Source organism: Ceratotherium simum, chromosome 10, assembly GCF_057802395.1.
Source record: "Ceratotherium simum simum isolate JZ-2026a chromosome 10, ASM5780239v1, whole genome shotgun sequence".
Lineage (NCBI taxonomy): Eukaryota > Metazoa > Chordata > Mammalia > Perissodactyla > Rhinocerotidae > Ceratotherium > Ceratotherium simum.
The window spans coordinates 1,036,546-1,062,883 of record NC_141909.1 but is presented as its reverse complement, the minus strand read 5'-3'; the positions used below and the strand labels follow the sequence as shown (position 1 = coordinate 1,062,883).

General features: G+C 57.4%; 1 protein-coding gene across 13 annotated transcripts in view; it reads left to right on the top strand.

Moving 5' to 3' along the window:
• The window catches only part of MCF2L (MCF.2 cell line derived transforming sequence like), a 184,369-nt gene that overhangs the window by 152,195 nt on the left and 5,836 nt on the right, over window positions 1–26,338 (top strand). For 8 of the 13 annotated variants that reach the window (XM_087435823.1, XM_087435820.1, XM_087435829.1 and 5 more), the window contains 22 exons: window positions 1,015–1,131; window positions 1,683–1,832; window positions 2,740–2,864; window positions 4,317–4,431; window positions 7,721–7,840; window positions 8,149–8,340; window positions 8,826–9,017; window positions 9,688–9,847; window positions 10,754–10,821; window positions 11,057–11,133; window positions 12,648–12,714; window positions 13,421–13,536; window positions 15,054–15,123; window positions 16,852–16,944; window positions 17,043–17,135; window positions 17,936–18,061; window positions 18,951–19,172; window positions 19,569–19,661; window positions 20,882–20,960; window positions 21,131–21,197; window positions 22,007–22,125; window positions 23,508–23,582. In XM_087435823.1, coding sequence (XP_087291949.1) covers window positions 1,015–1,131; window positions 1,683–1,832; window positions 2,740–2,864; window positions 4,317–4,431; window positions 7,721–7,840; window positions 8,149–8,340; window positions 8,826–9,017; window positions 9,688–9,847; window positions 10,754–10,821; window positions 11,057–11,133; window positions 12,648–12,714; window positions 13,421–13,536; window positions 15,054–15,123; window positions 16,852–16,944; window positions 17,043–17,135; window positions 17,936–18,061; window positions 18,951–19,172; window positions 19,569–19,661; window positions 20,882–20,960; window positions 21,131–21,197; window positions 22,007–22,125; window positions 23,508–23,582 — 2,536 coding nt within the window. The remainder of the gene's footprint in view (window positions 1–1,014; window positions 1,132–1,682; window positions 1,833–2,739; window positions 2,865–4,316; window positions 4,432–7,720; window positions 7,841–8,148; window positions 8,341–8,825; window positions 9,018–9,687; window positions 9,848–10,753; window positions 10,822–11,056; window positions 11,134–12,647; window positions 12,715–13,420; window positions 13,537–15,053; window positions 15,124–16,851; window positions 16,945–17,042; window positions 17,136–17,935; window positions 18,062–18,950; window positions 19,173–19,568; window positions 19,662–20,881; window positions 20,961–21,130; window positions 21,198–22,006; window positions 22,126–23,507; window positions 23,583–26,338) is intronic. The other 5 variants (XM_087435822.1, XM_014781877.2, XM_087435827.1 and 2 more) reach the window with 2 other exon arrangements.

The following is a 26,338-nucleotide window of genomic DNA, read 5'->3' as shown; positions in this document are numbered from 1 at the left end:
TCGGTGTGTCTAGTCTCTTCCTTGTATTTGGCAAGTAAACGTCATTGATAACAGGTCTCTTCACGTGGCTGTGTCACAGGAAACAAGACTGAGGTCCCCACCCTGAGCGCCGAGTCTGCCTGCAGGTGGCACCGTTGGGCCCGATTAGTGAGTTCTCAAGAGCAAGGTTCCCGGAAATCGTGGCCAGTCTCTTCAGCTCGCTGACCCGCTTTAGGTTGCTCTTTAGAATTTCAGACAGCAGCATCTGAAGAATGCTGTTGTTGAAACGTGTCCACGTCAGCATTTGGCGCCGTGTGCTGACCTCGCTACTGGATAGAAAGAACCCCCGGGGGCCCCTGCTTCAGCTGATGTGGTGTTTAACAACACACGAGGCGGCATTGAATAACATTTGGGATCAACCTCTCCAGACCTAGCTTGTAACATCTGTCTGAGGCTTACAAAGCAAAGGCTGTATTTTTACCCAAAACTCCTGGACAGAATGACCTCAGAAAGGACAAGAGAAATACAGAAAAATAAGAACTGGTCCTGCGAGGAAGAGCTCGCTTGGTCACGGCCACCGCGCATCCACCATGACGGCAGCTGTGCAGTGGAGTGCGCTGTGCTGAGCCCGACTAGCGCCTGCAGGACCTCGCAGTGTTTCAGCAGGAGTAGGGACGAAACCATCTTCCTGGAGTCAGAGCACCGTTCGACGACCATGCCGAGCGCCCCTGGCCGAGGAGCCTTTGCCTATCAGATGCCTGCTCTCTGCCCAGGGTTTGCACACCTTCGATGACTATCGTCCGGTGAGATCAGTCATCATGCACCCATTTCACAAATGGGAAAGCTGAGCCCTAGAGACAATAGCGACTTGCTTAAAGTCAACCAGCCCGTAAGTGGTGGAGCTGGAGTTTAAACCCAGGTCCAAAGCCAGACGCTTTCCGTCCACATTGCCACCCTGAGCCTCCAGCAGGAGACCGTTTCCTCCCTCCGTGCGCCTGGCCGTCTGTTTACGGGGCGGTTTTCTTTCTCCTCTAGGTCACAATGCTGAGCTCAGTACCAGAATTACACGATTACATCGACAAGTCCCAGCTGACCGAGGACCTGGGCGGGACCCTGGACTACTGCCACACCAAGTGGTTGTGTCACCGCACAGTGAGTCCTGTTGGCACTCCCCGGCGCTTGCTGTAGGCTGTGGTTCTCGATAATCCCTAGTTAATCCAACAGAATTGCTTTTGCCTTACGATGCTGCCTTTTCCAAAGACGTGTTCCCATTAACCCAAGTTTTTCCCAAGAATGAGCAGTTGGTCTCAGTGGACCTCAGTCATCTAAAGAAATAACATGAGTAATAAGTTCGGGAGTGGCTTTCTCTGGGCTCAGAGACAGGAAGAAAGAAAGAAAACCCCGTGTTGTTGTGTTGTGGCACTCACACTTCTCCTGCGGGGAGAGAGGGCCCTTGAGCGGAGGATGACTCTGGGTGCTGAGAGCACGTGTAGGGAGTGCCTGGTATGTTTCTGAGGGAGTCATGAGGCTAAGGAACCAGTGGGAAGGTTTTCAGTCTACGCAGAGCAGGCTGGCTGTGGCCCTGCCCTCCGTGGCCCTGTCCTCTCTGGAGACGCCCGTCTGCTCTGTTGTGGACATCTTTCTGGGCAGCAGGAGGGAGCCGTGCATGCAAAGCGTTGTGATGGTGTTTTCCTCTTCCCAAGGCGATCGAAAGTTTCGCCGTCATGGTTAAGCAGACCGCTCAGATGCTACAGTCCTTCGGGACCGAGCTGGCTGAAACGGAACTGCCCAACGATGTGCAGTCGACAAGCTCAGTGCTCAGCACACACATGGAGAAGAAGGACAAAGCGAAGGTATGTGCGGCTTCTGCGGGGGTCTTCCACCCGCGAGCAAGATGGTGGAGGAGGAGAGCCGATGTCGGCATCAGGTAAGACAGAGTCGAAGAGGTTTCCGAGCTGCCTTTGGTGCTAAGCAGCTGGGTGACCTCCAGATGAGAACTGGACAGGGCTCCCCTGTAAGAGGGGTGCGAACAAACGCTGTAAAACACGGGCGGCGGGACCGTGGTTGGTCACCCGTGGGTCTGAATGAAGCCAGGCTTCGGGCAGCTTCTCTGAACGAGCTCTCAAGCTGTGCGTACTGCAAGGCCCTCTTTCTGCTGCTTATGGGTTCAACCAAGACAGAGACCCCCCGTTGTCCCAGAGGCAGCAGGCGGGGAAGTGCGGGGCTGACTCGGAGGGGTTGAAATTCATAGTCGCTGTGCTGGCGACTTTACCATCGCCTCCTGGATAAATATGTCCTGAGGGAGATGTGCTCCCTGAGTCCATTGCCCACCCACCTCCCCCGCCCCTGACCTGCACGTTGTGGCTTTGAGTCAGTGGTTGCCATGACCCCCCCCACCCAGAAAACCCTCGCTCCCTTTCTCTCCTGGCAGTGAGGACGGCTGCAGTAACAGGCACGTCCAGTCTGGTTTCCCATTACTGTCTTATCTTATCCCCCAGCCCCGAGTGACCCGTCACCCTGGCTCTGCCCCGGTCGCAGCGGGAGGAGTCCCCCACACCTGCATTCCTTCCCCAGGTCCAGGTGAAATGCAGGAGCGAGCGGTCAACACAGAGGATCTAGCAGGACTTCACCAGGGCTGGTCATGTGTCCACCCTGCTCGTCTTCGCCTCCCACTGCCCTCGCAGGGGGAGCACCACAGAGCCCACTGCTCTCTCTGACCTGGACCGTGTCCCGGTGTGACGTGTTGTGCTCTTCCCACAGGAGGACATGCGGTTGGCACTGGACGAGGGGCAGAGCATCCTGGAGAGCATCAGGGAGCCTTTGGCCAAGAGCACGGAGCAGAGCCTGAACCAGGACCAGCTGGACAATCAGACCACCGTGCAGAGGTGAGGGCCTTGGCTGCGGGCGGCTCAGGCACACCGCCTCCGTGGATAGAGAGGCCACGCACAGGCTGAGGACAGAGCGACAGACACAGAGCGGGCCGCCCAGCCCACACATGGCCTCCCTGAGCCTCGGGCGCCTCATCCTGATGGGGAGCAAGGGGGCTCAGGGTCCTTGTCACTGAAATGCTTTTCTTCCAAATCCAAAGAAAGCACGTTTTCTGGGGAGGAGGGTTTCTTAGCACAGACGCTCTTCTTCACAAGCGTGGAGGAGACATGTGAGGGAGAACAGTGAGGGGGAGCGTGGGGCTTGCCCAGCTGCTGCACTCTGTCACTTTCCTATCCTGTCCCACCCTGGGTCACGACCCCACTTTTGCTGGAGGGGAGCAGCCTGAGACCCCTCGGCTCCAGCCCATGGTTTAGAAGCCCATCTTCTCTCTCTCACTGTAAAGGGGATAATTTGCCCTTTTCTCCCGTGGTTTTCGGCTGCATAACTGAACACAGGGTGACGTGCCCTCAGGGTTAACTACCCTCAGCTAACGTCGGGTGGCCCCAGAGTGTCCACAGCTCCACACATTCCTCCTGTTCCACGCTCTCGGCCCCACAGGCCAGCTCCTTGTGCAGGGACAGGTCGGGGCAGGTGTGGAGCGGCTGGACGGCCTGCCTGCCGGCGACACCCACTCCACCACGGGCCGAACCAGGCCTGGACCCAGGCTGATTCTTACACCATGTCCCCCAACTCGGCGCGGTTCACACGAGGAGCAGGCATTCTGTGCTGGGGAGTCAGGGAGGCCCCGGGGCAACAAGGGGCTCCCGCGTGGATGTGACGTCATGAACAGAGGAGGTTGGAGCACACCGTCCCCCACCACCCCCGCCGCTGCCCACAAGACTCCATTTCCTCATCTGTGCAGAGGGGCTCACCCAGCACACCTCGGGATGGGTGCGGGATCAAACAGGGTAACATGTCGGCGTCCAGCACGGAGTCTGGTGCGTGGGGGTTCTCAGACCTGGGGACGGTGACAGCAAGTGGTGGCAGCTTTTCACCACACGTGCATTGTGGCAGCTTACTGCTTCCTTCACCCCTGAACCAAAGTTAGGACTCATAAGCCCAACCTTTACCATCTCCACCTTTTAGAAATTAAGGAGCTCAGCTCAGCCGGCTACCGAGCGGCTCCCGAAGGGAGGGAGTGTTAGTGTGTCCCAGTGTGATGAGGCGTGAGGGGCAGGGGCCTGGGAGGGAAGCAGACCCCTTTGCCTCTGCCATCCCTCTCCTTCTCACGTAACGGGCCCTAAAGAAACGGCCCCCTTCGAACCCTGTGATTCATTGCCGGGACAGGAGGAGGGGGTCTCGGCAGGGCTGTGTGGAGACCGAGCCTCCCTCCCCGCTTGGCACTGCAGGAACAACTCCTCACAGGCCACGCATGTCACCCTGCACACAGCACACACCCCCTTCCCTAGGCTCCTGGCCCAGCTGAACGAGACCGAGGCTGCCTTCGATGAGTTTTGGGCAAAGCATCAGCAAAAGCTCGAGCAGTGTCTGCAGCTCCGGCATTTCGAGCAGGACTTCCGAGAGGTGAGTGGCCCAGAGCGTGTAGGTGGGCGCCTGGCAGCTGCAGGAAGCCTGTGGGTGGCCCGGCACGGCCCGATGCTGGGAGCTGAGTCGCCTAGCTGACTGTGGCTCAGTGCAGAGTAGTCTTCATAAGCCGCAAGAAGCCGCAAGGTCACTTAGACTAAACCTTGAAATATGTGATTTGATGAGTAAATTGTTATATACAAAAGGTTATCTGAAATCTGCCTATTGGTGAGCACTGCCTCCTGCACCATCTGTCAGTCAGTCAGGGAGCCTTTGTTCTCCCGTTAGAGGCATTCGTATATTCTTTCTGCAACATGCATTTATCATGTGCCTACTGTGTGCTCGGCACATACAAAAATAAAACATGCAGTCTCGCCTTGGATTCAGTATGACAAGGCTATAGGAGTGATGCACCGTCATTGTGTTAAATCGTTAGAAATGGCCACTCGTCAGAAGCTGGCTGATCATTTATTTACACAGAATACACACTGAGACTTCCCTATGTTCCAGCCCTGGTGCTAGGCAGGTAGACCCGCAGAGCAAATGTTTCCTGTCCTCAGGAGAGCTCTGGTCAGCATGGAGGACTCACAAATACACAGGAGTAAGTGGCCACATTGAGTTCAGTGATGCAGCTCTTGGGACGCAGTGTGTAGGTGCCAGGGGAGCCAGGGGAGCAGGAGCCACGACCGGCTCTGTGGAGAGCATCCTCCAGTTCTAGTCCTCTGCAGAGAGTCCCGAAAGACCACCTTTTGGAAAACGGGATTTAGTCGAGCAGGATTCACTGAGCGCTGTTAAGGTCGAGGCACCTGCTCCAGCTCTGGGGAGCAGGGAGAAAAAGTCTCCCTGATGGGGGACAGGAGAGGCAACACCAGCCAGGCAGTGTGGACCGCACGCCATGGGAGCATGAGGCGAAGAGGGTCGTTCATTACTTATTTCTGTGGGGACTGAGGAAGGCTCTTCAGACAATCAGACTTTTTATTTGGGGATAATTGTAGATTCACTTGCAGTTATAAGAAATAATCCAGGGAGCTCCCGTGTACTGCTCACTTGGTTTCCCCCAGTGATGACGTCTTCCCAAACTGTAGCTCAGGATTGCAGCCAGGACACCGACCCTACACAGTGAACACACAGAACATTCCCTCACCACGCGGACCCCGATTCCCTTATACAGATACACCCACCTCCATCCCCCCTCCCCCACTGAACCCCTGGCCACCACTAATCTGTTCTCTGTTTCCATAATTTTGCCATTTCAAGATTGTTCTGTAAATGCAATCACACAGAATGTGACTTTTGGGATTGGCTCTTTTCACCAAGTGTAAATCTCTGGACATTCACCCAGGTTGTTGTGTGTGCTGACCATTTGTCCTCGTTACTGCCGAGTTGTTAGTGTCCACGGTGTGGACATTCGCCAGTTGAAGGCCATCTGGGCTGTTTCACGTGTTTGCTATTACGAATAAAGCTGCTGTAAACACTCGCACACAGATTCCTGTGTGAACGTAAGTCGTCGTTTCCCTGAGGTAGACACTCGGGATGCGATTGCTGGGTCATGTGGTACCTGCGTGTTTAGCTTTCTAAGAAAGTGCCAGACTGTTTCCAGATGGCTGTACCACTTTGCATCCCACCAGCAGCGTGTGAGTGGTCCCCTTTCTCGGCACCCTCACCAGCATTTGGTGTGGTGTTATTTTTACCTTATACACATGTTCTGATAGGTGTGCGGTGGTATCTCATTGTGGGTCTATTTCGCTTTCCCTCGAGGCTGATGATCCGGAACATCCTTCCATGTGCCTGTTTGTCATCGGTGTGTCCTTTTTGGTGAAATGTCTCATGTCTGTTTCCCATTTTCTAACTGGGTGGTTTTGGTTTTTGTCCTTTACTGTTTGAAGAGTTCTTTATATACTTCAGATGCTAGTCCCTTGTCAGATATTTGGTTTGAAAATACTTCCTTTCAGCCCGTTGCTCGTCTTCTTATCCTCTTAGTGGAGTTTCTCACAGAGCAAAGTCTTTAGTTTTGATGAAGTTCAATTTATCAGTTTTTCCTTTTAAGGATCATACTAAACAATCCTTATAATCTTAAACCCTAAATCTTACAGTCCTAAATCCTAGATCCCAAATATATTCCCCTAAGGTTTTTTCCCTAAAAGTTTATAGTTTTACATTTAAGTCCATGACCCATTTTGAATGATTTTTGTATAAGGTGCGAGAATTAGGTCATGGTTTATTTTGTTTACTCTCTGCATGTCCAGTGGCTCTGCCGTTTGTGAAAAGGCTGTCTTTCCTCCGCTGGATGCCCTTTCACTTCTGTCAAAGAACAGTTGGGCGTATTTGTTTGGGTCTATTTCTGGGTCTGGATTCTGTCCCTCTGTCCACACCCCACGGTCCTGGTCGCTGTAGCTGTATGATAAGCCTTGAAATCAGGTGAGCGAATGAATTCCTCCTTTATTCTTTTTCAAAATAGTTTCAGCTATTCTAGTTCCTCTGCCTTTCCATGTAAGTTTTAAAATAATCTTGTCTATACCTACAAAAACTTTTGCTGGGGTTTTGATAGGAACTGTGTTAAACGATATTCGGGAGAATCAGCATCTTGACTGTGTTGACTCTTCAGCCAATGAACACAGTGTGTCTCACCATTTATTTAGATTTTCTCAGATTTCTTTCCTCGATGTGGTGTGGGTTCAGCCTGCCGGTTCAGTACACGTTTTGTTTGGTTTACACTTAGGTGTTTCATTTTTTTAAGCAATTGTAAATGGTATTGTATTTTTAGTTATGGTGTCCATGTGTTCGTTGCTATATATAGAAATACAGTTCGTTTTTGTATGTTTATCTTGTCTACTGAAACCTTGCTGAACCCATTTATTCTAGGAGTAGTTTTTTGGTGTCTGGGATTTCCTACAAAGACGATCAGGTCGTGTGCAAATGGACAGCTCAAGTTCTTCCTTTTTGATCTGTATGTCATTTGTTTCCTAATATTTTTAATGATTTTTTGCCTTATTGCACTGGCTCAGGCATCCACCGCTTGAGGGACAGTAGTGAGAGTGGACATCCTTGCCTTGTTCCCTGTCTCGGAGGAAAGCGTTGTTTTCACCAATCATACCTGCAGTCTTGGCTGTAGGGCTGTTGTAGATACTCTTCACCAAACCGAGGAAGCTTCCCTTTAGTCCTCTTTGTCTGAGAGGAGGTCTGGGTTTGCCCTCCGTCCTTCCTGGCTTCGGTGGTGTCTTGTGTTCTTTCCTTCAGCCGTGGCTGTCCTGACGCGGGGCCGGGTCTCTCGCCCCCTCCTCTGTTCCAGGTCAAGGCTGCCTTGGATGGGTTGGCCCAGAAGATAGCGACCTTCACCGACGTGGGCAACAGCCTGGCGCACGTGCAGCACCTCCTGAAGGATCTCGCCGGCTTCGAAGAGAAGTCCAGTGTGAGGACGGGGACGGGGACTGGTGTGGGCGGGGGTCACCTGGTGAGGCCGCTCTCGCGGCATCACCAATGTTGCTTAGGAAGGTTCCAGAATCGGGCCGTCCTGCCATCCAAGCAGAGGCCCCCAGCCCTGAGTGACATCCACAGGTGGAGGGACGGCTGCCTGGTCCACCCCCACCCATCCCCTCCCACCCTGACCCCTCCTTCACCCCCACCGCCTCCCCCAGCTCCAGATCCCCTGCGGGAATAGCGCCCACTTATGTGTGAGAGGCGTGAGCTGAGCTGCGTGTCTGGGTGGCTCTCCCGCAGGCAGCCGTGGAGCGGGCCCGCACCCTGTCCCTGGAGGGCGAGCGGCTCATCGACAACAAGCACTACGCGGTGGACTCCATACGCCCCAAGTGCCACGAGCTCCGGCACCTCTGCGACCAGTTTGCGGCCGAGGTCAGGCGCCGGAGGGGGCTGCTGGGCAAGTCGCTGGAGCTGCACGGCCTCCTGGAGGCGGTAGGCCCCCAACCCCACGCCCCACGGGCAGACCCGACTCTTGGTCCCTGGGGCCAGCTCGCCGTGTGGGTGGACCTCAGTCACTGACTGGAGACTGACCTATGCCCTCCGTCTGAACGCCTCTCTTGTGGCCCAGACGGTCACACCGACGCAGTTGTCTGTTTTCTAGAATTCACCTGCCACCACTCATGACTTCTTTAAAAGGCCAGGAACTCACCATCTAGCTAACCCCTGCACCCTGCCCCTCTCTGTGAATGAGTCCAGTCGGGCGATGTGCTGGGCACTGCGTTTTCGGCACTGCGTTCCCTCCAGAGGGGTCCTCTGGACGTAGCTCAGAACTGGGCTGACGCTGCTGCAGAGATTCCCAAAGAGCAGCGGTCAGCAGACCGGGCGGGAGACAGCCAGTAGGCCCCAGCAGAGCCGCGAGACGCCCGGAGAGCGTCTGACAGCGCCGCTCTCTCCCTCTCTACGTTCCACGTGTCCAGTCCATGAAGTGGTGTGATGAAGGGATCTACCTGCTGGCCTCGCAGCCTGTGGACAAGTGCCAATCCCAGGACGGCGCTGAGGCTGCCCTCCAGGAGATCGAGAAGTTTTTGGAGAGCGGTGCAGAAAATAAGATCCAGGAGCTCCATAAAATTTACCAGGACTATGAACTCATCCTCACCCAAGACCTGATGGTAAGCCAACTCGGGCTTCCCCCTTGCAGCTCACCTGTCCTGGACGGTGGGGAGTTACTCGGATGATGTTCGCAAGAATCCTTTAATGAATTTGTAGAGGATCTGGGTGTTGGAGAGAGATGTCGAGCAGGAGGTCATCTGGCTCAGCTTCCCTTTCAATACAGAAATTATTTCCAGGCCTCCCTCGCAAGGTGGTCTTCCCGCCCCCTCGGGGTCACTCCCTGGGAGGTGCGGATTCCTGGTGAAGTAGCCGTGTCCGTGGGCCCTGCTTCCTGCGTGCTCCTCTCCATACTGCACCAAAACTAGACTCCACCCAGCTCCCGGCTCCTAGCCAGCCGTCCTGATCCTTCCACCAGGGACCCACAAGTATATTGTCCTTCCAGCGGCACCCTTCAGATGCCCAGAGAGGGCCGCACATCCCTCCCTCCCAGCTGACTTTCCTCTAGGCCTGGTCCCTCATTCCGTAGGTGTGGTTCCCACCCTCCCGTCCACAGTGAGTGGGGCGGGGACAGGATTGCTGCACTGGAGATGGTGCCACGTCAGGAGCACACACATCTGAGGTTGTGCGTGCCGAGGCCAAGCGCACGCGTGGTGGTTCTGTTCTCAAACTGCGGACTCTGACGCTTACAAGGCGTCTGGCTAACTAGTCTTTCATACCCTGTCACTTCAGGAACACGTGCAGAAGGTCTTCCAGAAGCAAGAGAGCATGGAAGAGATGTTTCACCGGAGACAGGCGAGCCTGAAGAAGCTGGCAGCCAAGCAGATGCGGCCCGTGCAGCCGGTGGCCCCCCGGCCAGAGGCGCTCACGAAATCACCCTGTCCTTCCCCAGGTATGTGCAGACACCCCAAGTCCCTTCAGGGACCACCCTCCTTCCATTCCACTGGGGCCCGCATCCGGGGGCCATCACCCATTTTGTAAATAAAGTTTTATTGGCACTCGGCCCCCCATTCATTTACTCTTGTCTGTGCTGCGCTGGCAGAGTGAATGCAGTAAAGAGCATGTGGTCCGAGGCACTGGAATATGGACTATGTTGGGGGACTTTCCAGGGCCTGTTTTCCCCGACTCCTGAGGACTAGCTGTCCCCAGTCTGTCGCCAGAATAGTTTTCCTCACATCAGCTGCGATCTTGGCCCAGAGCCTCCCTGAGCCCTAAAGAGCCACGTGCCAATGCCCCTGCCCGCCCGCTGGGCACCGTGGTCAGCCTCGGCCCCACATTGACTCCCTGGCGGGTGCAGCCCTTCTCTAAGGCCGAGCCAACCTTGAGCCAGTTCCCAGACACTCCCTCCTGTCACCTCCCTGTCCCCAAACGCACTTGGTCCCCGTGGCTGGGACAGTTCCTGCTATTTTCCTTGGGGAAATTTCACTTTCCAATGTCACTGTCAGAGCCCTGCAGAGCCAGCTCCCACCCCAGCGTGTGCGGTCTGATGAGACCTTATTCTCTGGCCCCTTCGGAGACTGCCTGGACTGGAGGGTCCTGGAGCTGGAGCCCCCCTGGGATGTGAGCTGACTGCCGGCGGGCTAGCCCTGGCCCCTCGTCCCCCAACTCGTCTAGTCTGCTGACCCTATTTTCCTTCGTCTTTATTTTTACTGGGCTTCTTCCCCCTTCTCTGGCCTGCTTGCTTTTTCCCTCTGAAAGTTAAAAAAAAAATACTGGACACTCCTGGATGCGCTCCTTCCCTCTCCAGGCAGTGCGGGGGGAAGTTACACCCGCCCTTTTCCACTTCTTTCCGAACCAGGCATCCGGAGAGGTTCAGAGAACAGTGAGGGCAGTGCGCTGCGGAGAGGGCCCTACAGGAGGGCCAAGGTGAGGCCCCCGCCCCTGCACCGCCCGAAGCCCGCCCCTCCCTGTCACCTCACCCAGCCGGGCCAGCACGCCATGCCTCGGAGGGCGTCGGTCCTGCTCCCCTGCGCCTGGCTCCCTCCTGGTCTGCGAGGCCTCGGGGAAAGGAGACTGGGCTCCAGAGCCTACGTCAAGATGGGCGGGGCGCCTGCTCATGTCTGAAAGCTCAATGCATGACTTCGTGCTCTTCTCTCCCCAGAGTGAAATGAGCGAGGGCCGGCAGGGCCGGGGCAGCTCCACGGGGGACGAGGAGGAGAGCCTGGCCATCTTGCGAAGGTGGGTGGGCGGCCTTCCCAGGCTCCGCTGAGGGGCTCTGGTCCAGATCTGACAAGTGTGGTCCCCCCAGATCTCAGCCTTGGGCCAGGAGAGTCTGATATAAACGAGCCAGGGCTGGTAGGACATGCTGGCTTCTACCCCAGAGCCGCAAGGTGGGAGCAAAGCTGGCATCACATGGTCCATGCCCGTGCATGCCTCGTGCGTGTACGGAGGTGGAACACACGTGTTCATTTGGCGTGTCCACACCTGAAACGAAGAGGAATTGAGGTTTTCCTTAGAAAAGCCACATTTGCTCCTGGATCCTCGGGGGGGACTTTGGCAATTTGAAATGGCTCATGTTCTCCCTTCCCCGAAGCCCCAGGTGAGGAGACTAGTGTGGTTCCACCCCGTCCAGGCCCTTGGCTGCACATGCAGGTCAGCAGCATAACCGCCCCAGACGTCTCCTCGGTGGACTTTGTCCCCCCCACCGCCCAGGAGCCTTTCCGGGCCCTCTCAGCTCCACGCACTGAGCAATGCTTCTCTTTCTTAATCTGTCCCCTCCTGCTCGTCACACACACACACATACACTCACACTCACACACACACTCACACGCACACACCCGGCTGAGGCCCTTCTTCTTGCACACCTGGACTGTTTCCATGGTACCTGCGTGGGGCCTGTGCCCTCCACCCCTCCCAAGAGTGCCTGGGATTGTGCCCTCACAGAAGTGCTGATGAGATCTGACCTCTAGACTGACAGAGATGGCCCTTCCAACGTCTTTCCCAGGGGTGGAGGTCACTTCCCCATGGAGCCCCTGCCTTCCAGCTGAGCTGCCCTGTTCACCATCCCACAAGGCAGCTGCGCTGGCCACCTTCCTGCGTCTATGCACTCTGAGATCAGCACTCAGAGAGCCTCCTGCTGCAGCCCTCAACAGCCAGCTCAGTGCCCACCCGGGGACCCTCCCCTCCGTGATACCCTGTGCTCTGTGCTCCCAGACAGGAGCACCGACCTCCAGCTTGTGGTGGTGAGAGGGAGGCCCCGAGGCCCCTCTGCCCCCACCGCCCTGTTTAGGAGCACAGGCTCTGAACCGCAGACCTAAGGCTTTGTTAGGCGCTGACAGCGGGTTTAGAACTGACGATGCTCCGTGGTTGCAGACCAGGAGCACCCCCTTGGCTCCGTTTTCTGTGGATTAAGGTGGGGAGCTTGGTTGTAGGTGGTTAAAAGGTGGTCCTCGTCCATAAAACGAGAGCTGACCATCGGTTTGCAAGCCCATGCCCCTTCTGGGTGTCCGCACCATGTCAGGCACGTAGTAGTTCCCCAGATCATCGCTGCATGATGTGCGCATGCGCAGGAGGGGCTCCTCCGGGGAGGAGGCGGGCAGCCTGGGAGGGCGGGAAGACCTGGAGATGTGACCTGAAGAGAGGGAGGCTGGAACGTGCTTGAGGGACCGAGGTCATTTTGTGCAGGTGGCCCCAAAGCCCAGAGCTGGGCCCGGGCCTCTGCTCCTGGATAACAGTCCGCGCCCCATCCGCAGGCACGTGATGAACGAGCTCCTGGACACGGAGCGGGTCTACGTGGAGGAGCTGCTGTGTGTCTTGGAGGTGAGCCTGCGCTTGGGGGCGCCGGGGTGCCCCGCGCTGGGAAATCGGGGGTGGGGGGGCGGTCCCCACCCCATGTGGTCCTGTGTCCACCGAAAAGCACAGCTTTACTCATAACAGCCCAAACTGGACGCAACTCAAGTGTCGGTCAGCAGGACGAGGCACAGTAGGTTTGGGTGGACTTGCACGGGGCCAGCGTTTACAGCAGGAGAAAGACCTGCTGGTGCTGCCCGCGACCACGGGTGACCCTCAGGACACAATGACGAGTGCAGTTCCCTGTGTAGGAGACCACGCCGTCGTGATGGGGAGGTCACAGTGCAGCCGCCTGCCTGCTGGGTTGTTCAGTGGGGCTTCTGGGTGCTGAAACGTTCTGTGTCTTGATATGGGCTGGGGCTAGAGGGCTGTGGACACATAAATAATTCATCAAAGTGTGCACATAAGATTTGTCCCCTCACAGAAGTACCTGAAATTAAAAAGGTTAAAAGGGAGAGGGATGGAACCTCCCCCACCACCAAACACTTGTGCTGTTTGTAATTCACTCACATTTTGTGGTGCTTGTCCAGATGATCCTAGAAATGGCCAGTGAGTAAATAGGAGGTGGTTTGCTTTCTAAAACCTGAGACAGTGTCCCCTACCCCCCTGGGCAGTGGCCACTTGTCTGTCAGCTGCAGGTCAGGGTTCCCCTCCTGACCTCTTCCCCCTTCCGCAGGGCTACGCTGCCGAGATGGATAACCCGTTAATGACGCATCTCATCTCAACAGGCCTTCAAAACAAGAAGGATGTTCTATTTGGAAACATGGAAGAAATTTACCACTTTCATAACAGGTTGGGCCCTTCCTCCGGTCATACACGTGCTTGGCCGTGTCTCGCCTCTAGAGCAGCCACCTTCCGGGAGCTGAAACCCAAACGGCCCCTGGGCTGTGCTTTGCTGGTGGAGAATTTCCCTTCCTCCCCCTCTGGAGGATAAGCTCACACAGCCTGAGCAGTGGCTCAGGTCGGGGGAATGGGATATGCCCAGGGCAGTTCTGAGCCAGGTGAGTGGGTTACAAATGGACCACCCGTCTCCTGGTGGCATATCCTGGGAGATGCCTCTGCGCTCTGTCCACAGCACGAGGAAGTAGGAGCCGCCGCCCCCTCTGGCCTTCTCCCTGTCCTGCTGGGCCAGGAGAAGCTGGTCCCCCAGTGTGTGCATTTGGCACTTTGGGGCGGCACCGAAGGCCACACCACTTAGCAGGGCCCGTTTTGTTCCCAAGCCTGTTCTGGAAAAAGACTACACTGGAAGTTCCTTTCCCCCTGTTCTCCCTTCGTGAGAGTGCTCTGTGGCCTCTTCGTGGCTTTGAGGAAAGTGTGGACGGTCCTTCTGGGGCTGCTCACCCTTGGCTCCTCATCCCAATTTGCGGGAGCTGGAGGGAAGGGAGGTGAGCAGGGAGACGTGGAGTGCAAATGGAAGCAGTCAGACAGACAGACGGCAGTGCCTTTGTGTCCTGAAAACAGCAGCTGTGAGCGAACCCTCCCCCTCCCCTGCAGTGCAGCCCGCGGCCAGGACTCAGGCCCCACCCTCCTCTGGTCCTCAGGGGGCACTTGGGACTTCTGTCTGACCATGCGCATGCTTTAGTCCCTCTGTCATTAGCAAGTCCCACCCGCCCTTTTATGCAGGAGACACCAGGTCTGCAGCTGGACGCTGCCCGGGAGCCTTCTCTTGGGAATTAAGATGAGCAGGTGGCTCGGTCCCTCAGCATCCTCGGCTCCAGCCTGGGGTCTTGGCCAGTCCTCTGGTGCTGGGCCCCGGTGTCTCTACGCTACAGTGCTGGTGTCCTGACCTGATCCCCAGGGAGCTTCCCCTCCTGATGGGATTTACCCAGATGGAAACAAACATAGAGGAAAACTCGGCTCAGGGCCCAGAGGCAGAGCTGCGTGGGCGAGGGTCCCAAGGCAGAGCCAAGAGCCCCGTTACACTGGGCACACGGGTGTGGGGGCTGGACTTTCAGAGCCTCGAGATGCTTCCATCTGTCTGCCTACGGCCTCTTCGTCCCACGTCTGTGCTGATAAAAAAGGAGCTCTCCTAACCTCTGCGTGAACACCAACACCAGAAACATGGAGGGACCCACAAGGGGGCCACGTCTGCTCGACCCTGAGAGTTTGGTGCAGGCAGGACCCCGGGAGCCGCAGGTGTGGGCTGCAGGTTCCCACGTCAGATGGCGCGTTCTTGCACACAGAACCTCCCACACTGTCCAGAGTTAGGATTGAAAGTGGTCTGGAAAATGATATCTGTTAATTTGTTACAAATGTCGTCTTATTCTGGTTGTTTATTGTATGACCTAATGCAAGCTTTCTTTGTCTAGAATATTCCTGAGGGAGCTAGAAAATTACATAGACTGCCCAGAGCTGGTTGGAAGGTGTTTTCTGGAAAGGGTATGTATTTCTTTAAATACGTACTTTGCCGTGCCTTACTCCTTAAAGTTACTACTTGAAATAATAGTGACTTTAAGTTCTATTGCCCTCCCCTTCTAACTAACCGAAGTTACAAAGTACATGTGTTTCCAGTTTGGCTGAGATGACGGGATACTTTGTAGTAGGGCCAAAAGAAGGCGATTTTTTCTAAAGCCCAATAACTAGTTCAAAAGAGAGAAAAACTGTAAAACGTAAGCTTTGAGAAATGCCGGAACTGTGAAGCCTCTAAGTTTTGGTGTTGGCTGAAGCTGAGCTCTTCGTGCTGGGGTTTTGTTCTGTGTTGGTCCTGCCCTGGTTCAGACCCTCGCTCACCAGCCGATGTTGGATGAGTCATTCGGGCGCTCTGAGCCTTACTTTTTTTTCCTCTTGGAAATAGTAGACGTCTGCCTCCTTCCGGGGCAGGACGGTCAGCTGAGGTGGGGGTCTGTGGAGAAGTTCTCGAGCAGGAAGGGGCTGCCGGGATGCACGTGGCCGCTGTCTTCTCCGCACGGGCCCCAGCACGCTGTTACGCTGATCTCCATGCGCTGCTCGTTTAGCAGTAGGGAAGATGCAGCTTCCTAACAGCAATGAGACTAGGTCATAAGCTGGAGGCTGAGACTTGTTCTAATGAACTGGTGTCAAGAGGCAGAAGGGAGGAAAAGAGGAGCGATGTTTGTTTCCAGTCGGCCTGGCCGTTGGCAGCGCGTCTTGGTGCTGTTTGAGATCTGGGGTAGGGCCGTCTGCTGTAGGTCAGTGGTTCTCCAAGCAGGGCCTTGGCCAGCAGTGTCAGCATCCTGGGATCTCTCTAGAAAGGCAGGTTCCCGGGTCCGCCCCGGACCTGCCGGATCAGAACCTCCAGGGGTTCCGTAACAAGGCTGCGGGTGATTCTGATGTGTGGGCAAGTTTGAGCACTGTGTGGGCTGGGCTCTGGAGACTCTTTGGGAAGTCTGTGTTGGCCCTGCGTTCATTTTTGGTCCGTTGGTCCTGTGGCAAAAGCCAGCTCTCCTGAGCTAATGTGATGAAAGGGGTGTCTGGACTAAGGCAGCCCTGAGAAGTGAGCTTGTGGTGGGGCCGTACCTGGCTGCCCACTGTGAGGGGCTGCGTCTGAGATGGAGGGGGTGAACCGGGACTGGCCCCGCAGGGCAGGGGGATCTAGGGCAGGTGCCGAGCGTCCTTGATTCCCGTCCGCGTTGCTCCACGTGTAGTCGGGGTATGAGTGGGAGGCTGACGCTGGCCCAGCTTTGTCAGCAGCCAGACTGAGATGCAGGGCAGTCAAGAAGCGAGAGGCGTCCCTGCACCGCTGCTCTGCTCTCACATCCACCTCGTGGCCGACAGCCGTGGGCCAGCTCAGGTTGATGAAGGCCCCTGCGGTCGTCTGTGTCCCTGGGCCGTCCTCGGGCAGTTGCATCTCACACACAGAGCTCAGGTCGTATTTGGAGAAATAACCTGTGTAATTTGCAAAACTGCCACAGAAGACCCTGGAAGTCCCACTTGAAAAACCAGCCTGTAACACGCCTTTGAGAGTGCGTGTGGTGGAAGCCCCTGACCCCCGCACACCTTGCGCTGTGAGGGTCTGAGGACCCGGGATCCCCATCGCGAGCAGCAGGGCCCGTCCGGAGGGTGTGACTCGGGAGTGGCACCAGCCCCTCCGTGTGCTGAGAGGGCTGTCGCTGGGGAGGCGCTCTGTGACGCGTCTTTGTCCCCGGACAGATGGAGGAGTTCCAGATCTACGAGAAGTACTGTCAGAACAAGCCCCGCTCCGAGAGCCTGTGGAGACAGTGTTCCGACTGCCCCTTCTTCCAGGTGTGTTTCGGGACCCTCCCTAGAGCAGCGTTTCCTTGAGCAGTTGGCTCTCAGAGGACAGTGAGCGCGGTCTAAACCAGAGGTTTTGCTGGGTGCAGGACTGCCAGAGGAAGCTGGACCACAAGCTGAGTCTGGACTCCTACCTGCTGAAACCGGTCCAGAGAATCACCAAGTACCAGCTGCTGCTCAAGGTGCGGCTGAGCAGAGCCTTGCTCCCGGCCCGGCTGCCCTGCGGCTGCCCTCACAGCTGCCATCCTCTCCCAGCGGCGCCCCCGCCTCTCTGCGTCGGCGGCTGCCCCAGCCCTCCCTGAGCCCCGCGGCCTCTGAGCTGCCTTCTTCCCATCTCTGTGAGGGTCCTGGCTCTTCACAGACCTTTGTGGAGGGCCTGCCGTGTGCTGGCCGTGGTCGGGGGGCCGGGGACACAGCAGTGAACAGACAAACCCTGCCCCCTGAGGGGATCTCCACACACACTGGGCTGTGCCCCACACGCTGTCTTCCCGGCAAGGCCCGGCCTCTGTCCAGTTGTCTTTGCGGGCCCGGCAGAGGCAGCTCCCCAAGGCCCGAGTGAGCGAGTGAACGGACATGGAGCGTGTGCCCTTAACAATCAGATGTTTATTGGGGGGTCAAATTTGAAAGGAAAGAGTAGCAGATTTAGAAGTGGGGAGACATGAGCTGCAAGAGGGGTGCTCACCCTGGGGAGGCCCTGAACATCCCTGATCTACAGGTGTCTGTCTGGGCTGTGGGTGGGTGGGGTACAGGGCTACACGGCAGTGGGAGGGCCAGTGGCCCCTGGGCAGGCCTGCCGCCTGTCCACGTGCGTGTGTGGTGTGGCGACTGTGCAGGGAGCCACACGGTGTCTCTGAGGATCCGTGTTGGGGCCACCTGGGGCCTGCACTTCTGGGACAGAGCATGGGTTTCCAGCAGCTCTCGAGGGAGTGGGGGGTCCAGTGTCCAGATGAGTGTGTGAGCGGGTCCTGGTCCCCCTCCCCAGGAAATGCTGAAATACAGCAAGAGCTGTGCAGGGGCCGAGGACCTGCAGGAGGCGCTGAGCTCCATCCTGGGCATCCTCAAGGCGGTGAACGACTCCATGCACCTCATCGCCATCACGGGCTATGACGTAAGGGCTGCTGGGGCTGACGGGTGGGTTGAGGCTGTCCCGTCGCTGGTGCGGAGCTGTGCATGGGAGCTTCCATGCACATGCGTGTCGCCTGCATCCGGTCCAGCTCCGTCTGACTCGGGGTCTGGGTGGGCCGGAGACCCCTCGGGGGCCTCAGCGCAGGTGCAGCTCTGGAAGCCTCTCCACTCCTGCCCTTTCCTGAGGTTGGCATTGCTTGGGAGCCGGCGTGAATGTTTTCTCTGATGCCACTTGTGGGCTGGTGACATGTAACAACAGGGCAAAAAAGCCTGATTTCTGCTTTCCCTCTGTGTGTCCATATGGGGTCAACTTATTAATTCTTTTTACTTCTCTACAAGTCCATTCAGCACTCACTCTGTTTCTTTTAATTAATAGGCTTTATTTTTAGAGCAGTTTTAGGTACAGAGCAAAATGGCGGGGAAGTAGGATTTCCCATATACCTCCTCCCCCCACAGACTCCCCCACTGTCAGCATCCCACCAGAAGGTACATTTGTCACATCTGAGGAATCTCCATTGACACATCACCGTCACCCAGAATCCACAGTGTACGTCGGGGCTCACTCTGTGTTGGACGTTCTGTGGGTTTGGACAAACGTATAATGACGTGTATCCGTCATTACAGTATGTTACAGAGTGGTCTCACTGCCCTGAGAATCCTCCATGCTCTGCCTGTTCATCCCTCCCTCCTTCCCAACCCCTGGAAACGACTGATCCTTTACTGTCTCCTAGTGTCGCCTTTTTCAGACGTCACACTGTGGAACCTGCAGGATGCAGCCTTCCCAGACGGGCTCCTTTCACTCAGTGACATGCAGGGAAGGCCCCCGTGTTCACTCTGGGTTCTAATGCTCCTCGTGTCCCCATACGTTTCAGGGGAACCTGAGCGACCTGGGGAAGCTGCTGATGCAGGGCTCCTTCAGCGTCTGGACGGACCACAAGAGGGGCCACGCCAAGGTGAAGGACCTGGCCAGGTTCAAGCCCATGCAGCGGCACCTGTTCCTGCACGAGAAGGCCGTGCTCTTCTGCAAGAAGAGGGAGGAGAACGGGGAGGGCTATGAGAAGGCACCGTCCTACAGCTACAAGCAGTCCCTCAACGTGAGTAAGGGTGTCCTACAGCTGGAGGCTGTCCCACAACCTGAGGAAGGGGGTCCCACAGCTACAGGCTGTCCCTCAACGTGAGTAACGGGGGTCCCACACTTAGAGGCTGTCCCTGAACGTGAGTAAAGCGGGTCCAGCAGCTGGGGACCTCCCTGGCGCTGGCCCTGAGGAGGAGAACAGGTGACTTGTTCCAGGCGGTAACTGAGCCTCGGCCGCTATTCCCACCTTCTGGCTCACGCCTCTTTTCTTTGGGTGGGAGTCTGGGAATTTGGGCCTCCTTAGCCCCCAACCCAAAGCAACTTCCATCGTTTTTTGTAGGCACCAACACCTTTAGAGGCGAGGTGGGTGCTCTCATCCTACACACTAACGCCTGTCTCCCATTTGTGCTGTCAGATGGCGGCGGTTGGCATAACTGAGAACGTGAAAGGGGACGCGAGGAAGTTTGAGATCTGGTACAACGCCAGGGAGGAGGTTTACATCATACAGGTAGGTCCCGTTGTTGTCTCTTGAGCCGGGCATTAGGGACTCATCAAGCCTCTTGGGATTGCCAGTGAAAGGCTCCTATTGAGAGCAGGCGTCTAGAATCTTCCATGAAGCTTGATCACCCGGAGGCCAGGAGCACCACTGTTCATTTGGGATCGCTGCCCTGGGCCGTCTTTAACCAGAGTTGGACCCAGGGTGACATGCAGTGAGCCTGCAAGTCAGGGGTGCTCAAGGCACACTGGGGGGAAGGTGGCTCAGGCTCCCGTCGCCCCGGCCCCTGTGCCATGCTTACACACGTGACCGGGTCTCCTGGGGGGGTGTGTTCCAGGCCTCACACATCCCACCGCGCTGGCGGGGCAGGAGGTGGGTGGAGCTGTAAGTGCATCCGTGAGCGGTGCACGGCCCCAGGTGCCCTGTGAGGGGTCGGCCAGCATAGGGGCTGTGGCTGTCCTGGTTGTGCTTCAGCATTCTGACACATGCAGAACGTTGGGCCCAGGGCGACGCGGCTGCCCTGCAGGGACGCGGAGACCACGGCAGCGTGGAGGCCCCGGCACACTGCACTTAGTTGTCCACAACTCACGGCCCCCACGCCAGCAGGGCCAGGCCCACAGGCCCCACGGAGCCAAGGCGAGGACGTGGGCCCCACTCGGGCACTGGCTCGGCCACCAGACCCCTGGGAACTGCAGGACGCTGGCGGACCTGGCTTTCCGCAGGCTCAGCGTCTTCAGAGCCCTGCTGCCCTCAGGCCCAGGCATTGACTGAGGCAGGTCAGCAGCCCTGGCGGTAGTTCACCCTCCTGGTCGTCTGCCTCACCCTGGAAGCTTAGAGCCTGCTTTCGGGATTTCAGACTCCCGTCATCCTTGTGACTAAAACGCCGTCAGGGCCACGTCCCTGGGAGACTTACTCCTGGGGGCAGTTTATGCCACAGGGTTTCCCAGTGAGTCAGGCGTCAGCGCTTTGCAAGGGAATTGGCCTGTGGTCAGCCTGCGGCTGTGTTGCAGGGCCCTAAGTGCCAGCCACCGCACGGGCCCTTCCATCATGCCCTTGCCGTGGGGGCGCCCTGAAGCAAGGGGACCTGTGGCGGTTCAGCCCCTCTCCTTTCTCACGTGCGCTGCTCTCATGTGGATTCCTGGGACTGTCCTTGGAAGTTCCAGGCATGAAGCACCCAAGCCTGTGTCTCCAGGGAGCCGAGGTGCTCACCTGGCGTTTCTTTTGGGGGGTAGGCGCCAACTCCTGAAATTAAAGCAGCGTGGGTGAACGAAATTCGGAAATTGCTGACCAGCCAGCTGCAGGCTTTCAGAGGTAAGAATGTCTTTGGCCGTGACTGTCTCTCGGCTTTTGCTCCGGGGATGTGGTCACATATGTTCAGAGCAGCCTCCCAGCTCTGAACGGTCGGCCGCAGTGTTGGGCGGTGCAGGTGCTCAGTTCAGGGGCTTCACCACGCTGGCTCTTGTTTGTCTCCCTCCTCGCAGAAGCCAGCCAGCACCGGGCGCTGGAGCAGTCCCAGAGCCTGCCTCTGCCCGCGGCGTCCAGCATCAGGTGAGGAGGCGCCCGCTGAGACCCTACCATGGCAGGAGGACTGACGGGGGGTTTGCACGGCCGCGAGCCTCCTGGGCCTGCCTCCTGACTCTCCCGGTGTTCGGGGCGACTTGGAGCTTGCCCACAGCCCCGGAGTGCTCGCCCTCTGGGATTGCATGGGGTGGGTCAGGCCCAGTGGGTCGGCTCCAAGGATGAGTGTCTCTGGCCACACGCCCAGGCAGAGACCAGTCCTCACGGCTCTGTTTCCCTTCTGTGGGTTATTTCCCGTTACTGTCCGCGCCTGATGTGTGGCTGCCCCAGAGAGCAGTTGATCGCCAGCATCTCGGTGATGGTAGCGCCTCAGGCAGGGGCCGTAGTGCAGAGGCTCAGGGCCCGAGGCCCCCCTCACAGGCACGCGGTCCAGACACTGGCCTGCACACTGGCTTCAGTGCCCTTGTTTTTCTTTGTTATTCTACTGATTCCGTCGATTTTTTTACTTTATTGCTCTTGTTTGCTATATAAGCCACGTGTAATCGTTCATGGAACAGGATGTGGTCTTAATAAATAATCCACAGAACAGTAGTTTTAAAAGAGTAAGACCCCCCCAAAAAAAAATCCCACCTCGTGCTTAATAGCTAGGCAGGGGTTTTGTTTGCGTTTGGTTCCCTTTGGGCTCAGTCTGGAGGTGCGGGCCTCTGCAGCTGGGACACGCTGCTCTAAGGGCTGGATGGGAATGCAGGATGTCTCGATGCCTCAGGTCCTCAGGGAGGGTTTTGAAAAACTAACCAGACAGCTTATTATTTCTTTTTCGATGTGTCTGATGTCATTAGTCCCATGAAAGGGAACACAAGAAACATCAAAAAGCTGGAAGAAAGAAAAACTGACCCCCTAAGTCTGGAAGGATATGTGAGCTCAGCATCATCGCCAAAGCCCCCGGAAAAGGGCAGAGGTGGGTGTGTGCAGTGAGCGAGCCGGGGCGGAGCCGGGGCCACACGGTGGGTGTCCACTGGCGGGCATGGCGGGATGCACAGCCTCCTGCCGGCACAAGGCAGCCTCTGCAAGAGTCAGGGGTCCCCACCCGCCTTGCGCGGAGCACGGGGAGCACCCACAGGAACCCTCCTCCTCACGGTCCGTGTGCGCCCTGTTCTGAAAACCAGCCCCGGAGATGAGCCCGGCGTGGCCTGGCATGTGCCCTCCCAGAGCTGCCTTGGGTTGCGGATGCCCCGACGCTGCCCCCTCTCTTCCTTCGTAGATGACACGGTCTCTAGCTCTACCTCAGAAAGCTCTGCCCTTTCCAGACAGCGCTTTGCCCTGCAGGGCTTGGCTAACCTCAAAGGTCAGAAAGGTAAAGGGCACGTGTCCCTCGCCCTGGAGGCGTGTCTGTCATCCATTCGTGTGGTGGCCATTTGTGTGGACAGTCTTGGGGGCGTATGCCTCTTGCATCACAGGGGCAGCGGTCAGCGTTTTTCCACTGAATCACCGTCGTACCGACGCTGATGTCTGTCATCCACGTGGCCGGAGCTCTCTTCTCCGGCCTTTTCTTTGGAAGGGGGCGGCAACTTCCCTGAAGGAGCCTTGCCCAGAAATAGGGTTTGTCGCTGCGTTGTGGTCCAACTCCTCCCACTTTTTTGCTTCTTCCTCAGGTCAGGCCCCTGCGGGCTGTAACCTTCCTTCTGCCCGAGGGCTGAAGTGCTGGTGTCACTGCCTTCTAGAGGCCTCTGCTGGTGCGAGGGTGGGTGAAGGGTCCCTTGGGTGGAGATCCTGAGAGCTCAGCCGCCTCTGGGTGCTCCTGGGCCGTAACTACGTGGGGTATGAGGCAGGCCCTGACGTTCCAGGCGGGTCATCACAGGACCCCCTCCAGATGCTAAGAGCCAGTGTCTTCTAGGGTTCTCGTCATTGGTCCAAAGTTGGAGGGTTTTTTCTCAATTTATACAATGCTTTTAAGTTGGCCTCAGACTTTTTACAAAAAAAGGGAGGACAAATTCTGGTACTGTTGGGTTTGCTAAGTATGGAAAGTATGCATGCTACGCATACTTAACGCAGAGCTCAGAAAACGCACTAGACGCGGCCCGTACAATGATCGTACGATTGCCCACCAACCGCACACCGGTCTCCTCTGAGTCCCCTGGGCCTCTGCTTCTCTGTGGGGTCCCTCTGCCGGCTGAGTTTTCTTCCCAGGCAGCTACTTTTTGAATCAGTGGAAATCGCCCATCGGATGCGTGTGTCCCATCCCGGCATGAGCTCAGTGTTCCTCGCGGCTGCCCGGCGCTCTGTGTGCAACTCCTCACTCTCTCTCTCCTGTTCTATTTGTGCCTCTTCCCCCTCCTGCAGCATCTCCCACCAGTCCTGACAAAAAAGCTAAGCGACATGAAGTAAAGAGCGATCCGACGCCTTTTGGTTTACGAGGTAGAGTGGCCCAGCCTTCTGCACGTAGCCTGGCATCCATGTACCCATCAGTTAGGACCCGTCTGTCCTGCCATGACCCGTCATCTAAGATGCACAGGAAATAGGTCTCTACTGGCCAGAGCAATTCGTTGTTTCGTTCAAAAGCGTGATGCTGTGGTGACACACACTGTGAGGATGGCATGCTTCTCAGTCACCTCCTCACGCCAGGTCTGCCCAGAACCTACAGAACTGCCCGCTGGCCACTGGTTAGAGGCTGCCCACCCCTAGCCGGCATTGGGGTTGGGTTGGGCTTTATTACCCGGAGCTGTGTAGACTGCAGGACACCCTGTCCCTGGGCCCCTGCAGCACCGGCCCCTGCCCACTTCACTGGTTTATCCCGACACTTCTCGGTGAACACGCGGAACGTGGCAGCTGCAGGATCCCATCTGACCTGATTTCACGGGGAGTCGACCAGTCCTACAGACAGGCGGGGTCAGGCTTCATATCAGAAGTCGGGCCTTCTCCTGTCTTGCCCCTCACATTCCGAGGATAAAGCCCCCCTTCCCCGAGGAAGCCCAAAGACGCCTCTGCTCAGGTTGAGGGTCTCGAGTTCACAGAGAGGATCTCACTTTGTGAGCCTTCCTGAGTTTTCCAAAAAATTGTGAAGATTCCCACGGGGTGTAGCTGAACCTGCGGCCTCATACCCCGCCCCGCCCAGGCACCACCCAGAGGTCCCCCGCGGCCCACTCTGGCCTCAGACAACACTCTTGCTTTCCCCGGTGTGACGGCTCAGAGGCCACGGCTTGTGACCCTCGCCCACAGCCCTCTCGTGGGCGGTGCCCCCTCTGGTGCTCGGGAGAAGGGTCATCTCCCACTGACTGCCTCACAGGAGGGGCGCTTTTGTCCTTTACACGTTTCCTCCTTACAACCCAGAGATGCCTGAGGTGTGCCCTGGGTAGGAGGCAGGCGTGGGGTCTTGTGAGTGTGGGCTTGAGCCCTGCCCGCTGCAGCTCCAGTGCTGCTCCTCCACCTTCTGGCCAAATTGTGTCACCTGTGCAAGCTCATCTCCTTGTCTGTAAAACAAAGGTGAGGCAACCTTGCAGGGTCGCGGGAGATGTGCGTTAAAGCCCTGAGGGCTGAGCCTGGGGCTCTGCTGCCAGCCTGCTCCTCCTCCTCCTCCTCCTCCTCCTCCCCCCCTCCCCCTCCTCCCCCTCCCGCTCCTCCTCCTCCTCCTCTTCCCCGTCCTCTTCATCCTCCTCCTCCACCACCTGCTCCTCCCCCTCTTCCTCCTCCTCCTCCTCCTCCCCCCACCTCCTCTTCATCTTCCTCCTCCACCGCCACCTCCTCCTGCTCCTCCCCCTCTTCCTCCTCCTCCTCCTCCTCCACCCCTCCTCCTCCTCTTCCTCCTCCTCTTCATCCTCCTCCTCCACCGCCTGCTCCTCCCCTCTTCCTCCTCCTCCTCCTCCCCCACCTCCTCCTCCTCCCCCTCCCCCTCCCCTCCTCCTCCCCCCTCTTCTCCCGTCCTCTTCATCCTCCTCCTCCACCGCCTGCTCCTCCTCCTCTTCCTCCTTCTCCTCATCCTCCTTCTCCTCTTCATCCCCTCCTCTTCCTCCTCCTCCTCCCCCTCCTCCTCCCCCTCTTCCTCCCTCCCCTCCTCCTCCTCCTCCCCTCCTCCTCCTCCCCTCCTCCTCCTCCTCCTCCTCCTCCCTCCCCTCCTCCTCCTCCCCCTCTTCCTCCTCCTCCCCTCCTCCTCCTCCTCCTCCCCCCCTCTTCCCCCTCCTCTTCCCTCTGCCCTCTTCATCCTCCTCCTCCACCGCCTGCTCTTCCTCCTCTTCCTCCTTCTCCTCATCCTCCTTCTCCTCTTCATCCCCTCCTCTTCCTCCTCCTCCTCCCCTCCTCCTCCTCCTCTCTCTCCTCCTCCCCTCCTCCTCCTCCCTCCTCCTCCTCCTCCTCCCCTCCTCCTCCTCCCCTCCTCCTCCCCTCCCCTCCTCCTCTTCCCCGTCCTCTTCATCCTTCTCCTCCACCGCCTGCTCCTCCCTCCTCCCCTCCTCCTCCTCACTCTCCTCCTCCTCCCCCTCCTCCTCCTCTTCCCCGCCCTCTTCATCCTCCTCCTCCACCGCCTCCTCCTCCTCCTCTCTTCCTCCTCCTCCTCCCTCTCTTCCTCTTCCCTCCTCCTCCTCCTCTTCCCCATCCTCTTCATCCTCCTTCTCCACCGCCTGCTCCTCCTCCTCTTCCTCCTTCTCCTCATCCTCCTTCTCCTCTTCATCCTCCTCCTCTTCCTCCTCCTCTTCCTCATCCTCCTCTTCATCCTCCTCCTCCACTGTCTCCTCCCCCTCATCCTCCTCCTCCTCCTCCTCTTCCCCCATCCTCTTCATCCTCCTCCTCCACTTCCTACTCCATTGCCTCCTCCTCCTCGTCCTTCTCCTCCTTCCTCCTCCTCCTCATTGGTCATTTTAGTCTACAGCAGGTGACGATGAGCTGCAGGTCTTCCTGGCTGGCGCCCCTGCAAATGGTTAAATGCTTGCTTCCTGAAAAGCTTCAGCAACTGGTTGTTTTACTCAATATCAACATCAAGGACTATTTTACAGGAAACAGGTGACCATATTCACGGTCACCTTGGCCTAATGTCCTCCTGCGAAATCCCCAACCTCCCACATGGGTGGAGAGCGATGCTGTTCCGTGTGTGTTGTGAGCTGCCAAGCACTTTCTTGTTCCGTACGTGGTGCCTCGGGCACAGCCGGCTCTCGATGTTTTCCCACATACCCCTTGTCACACCG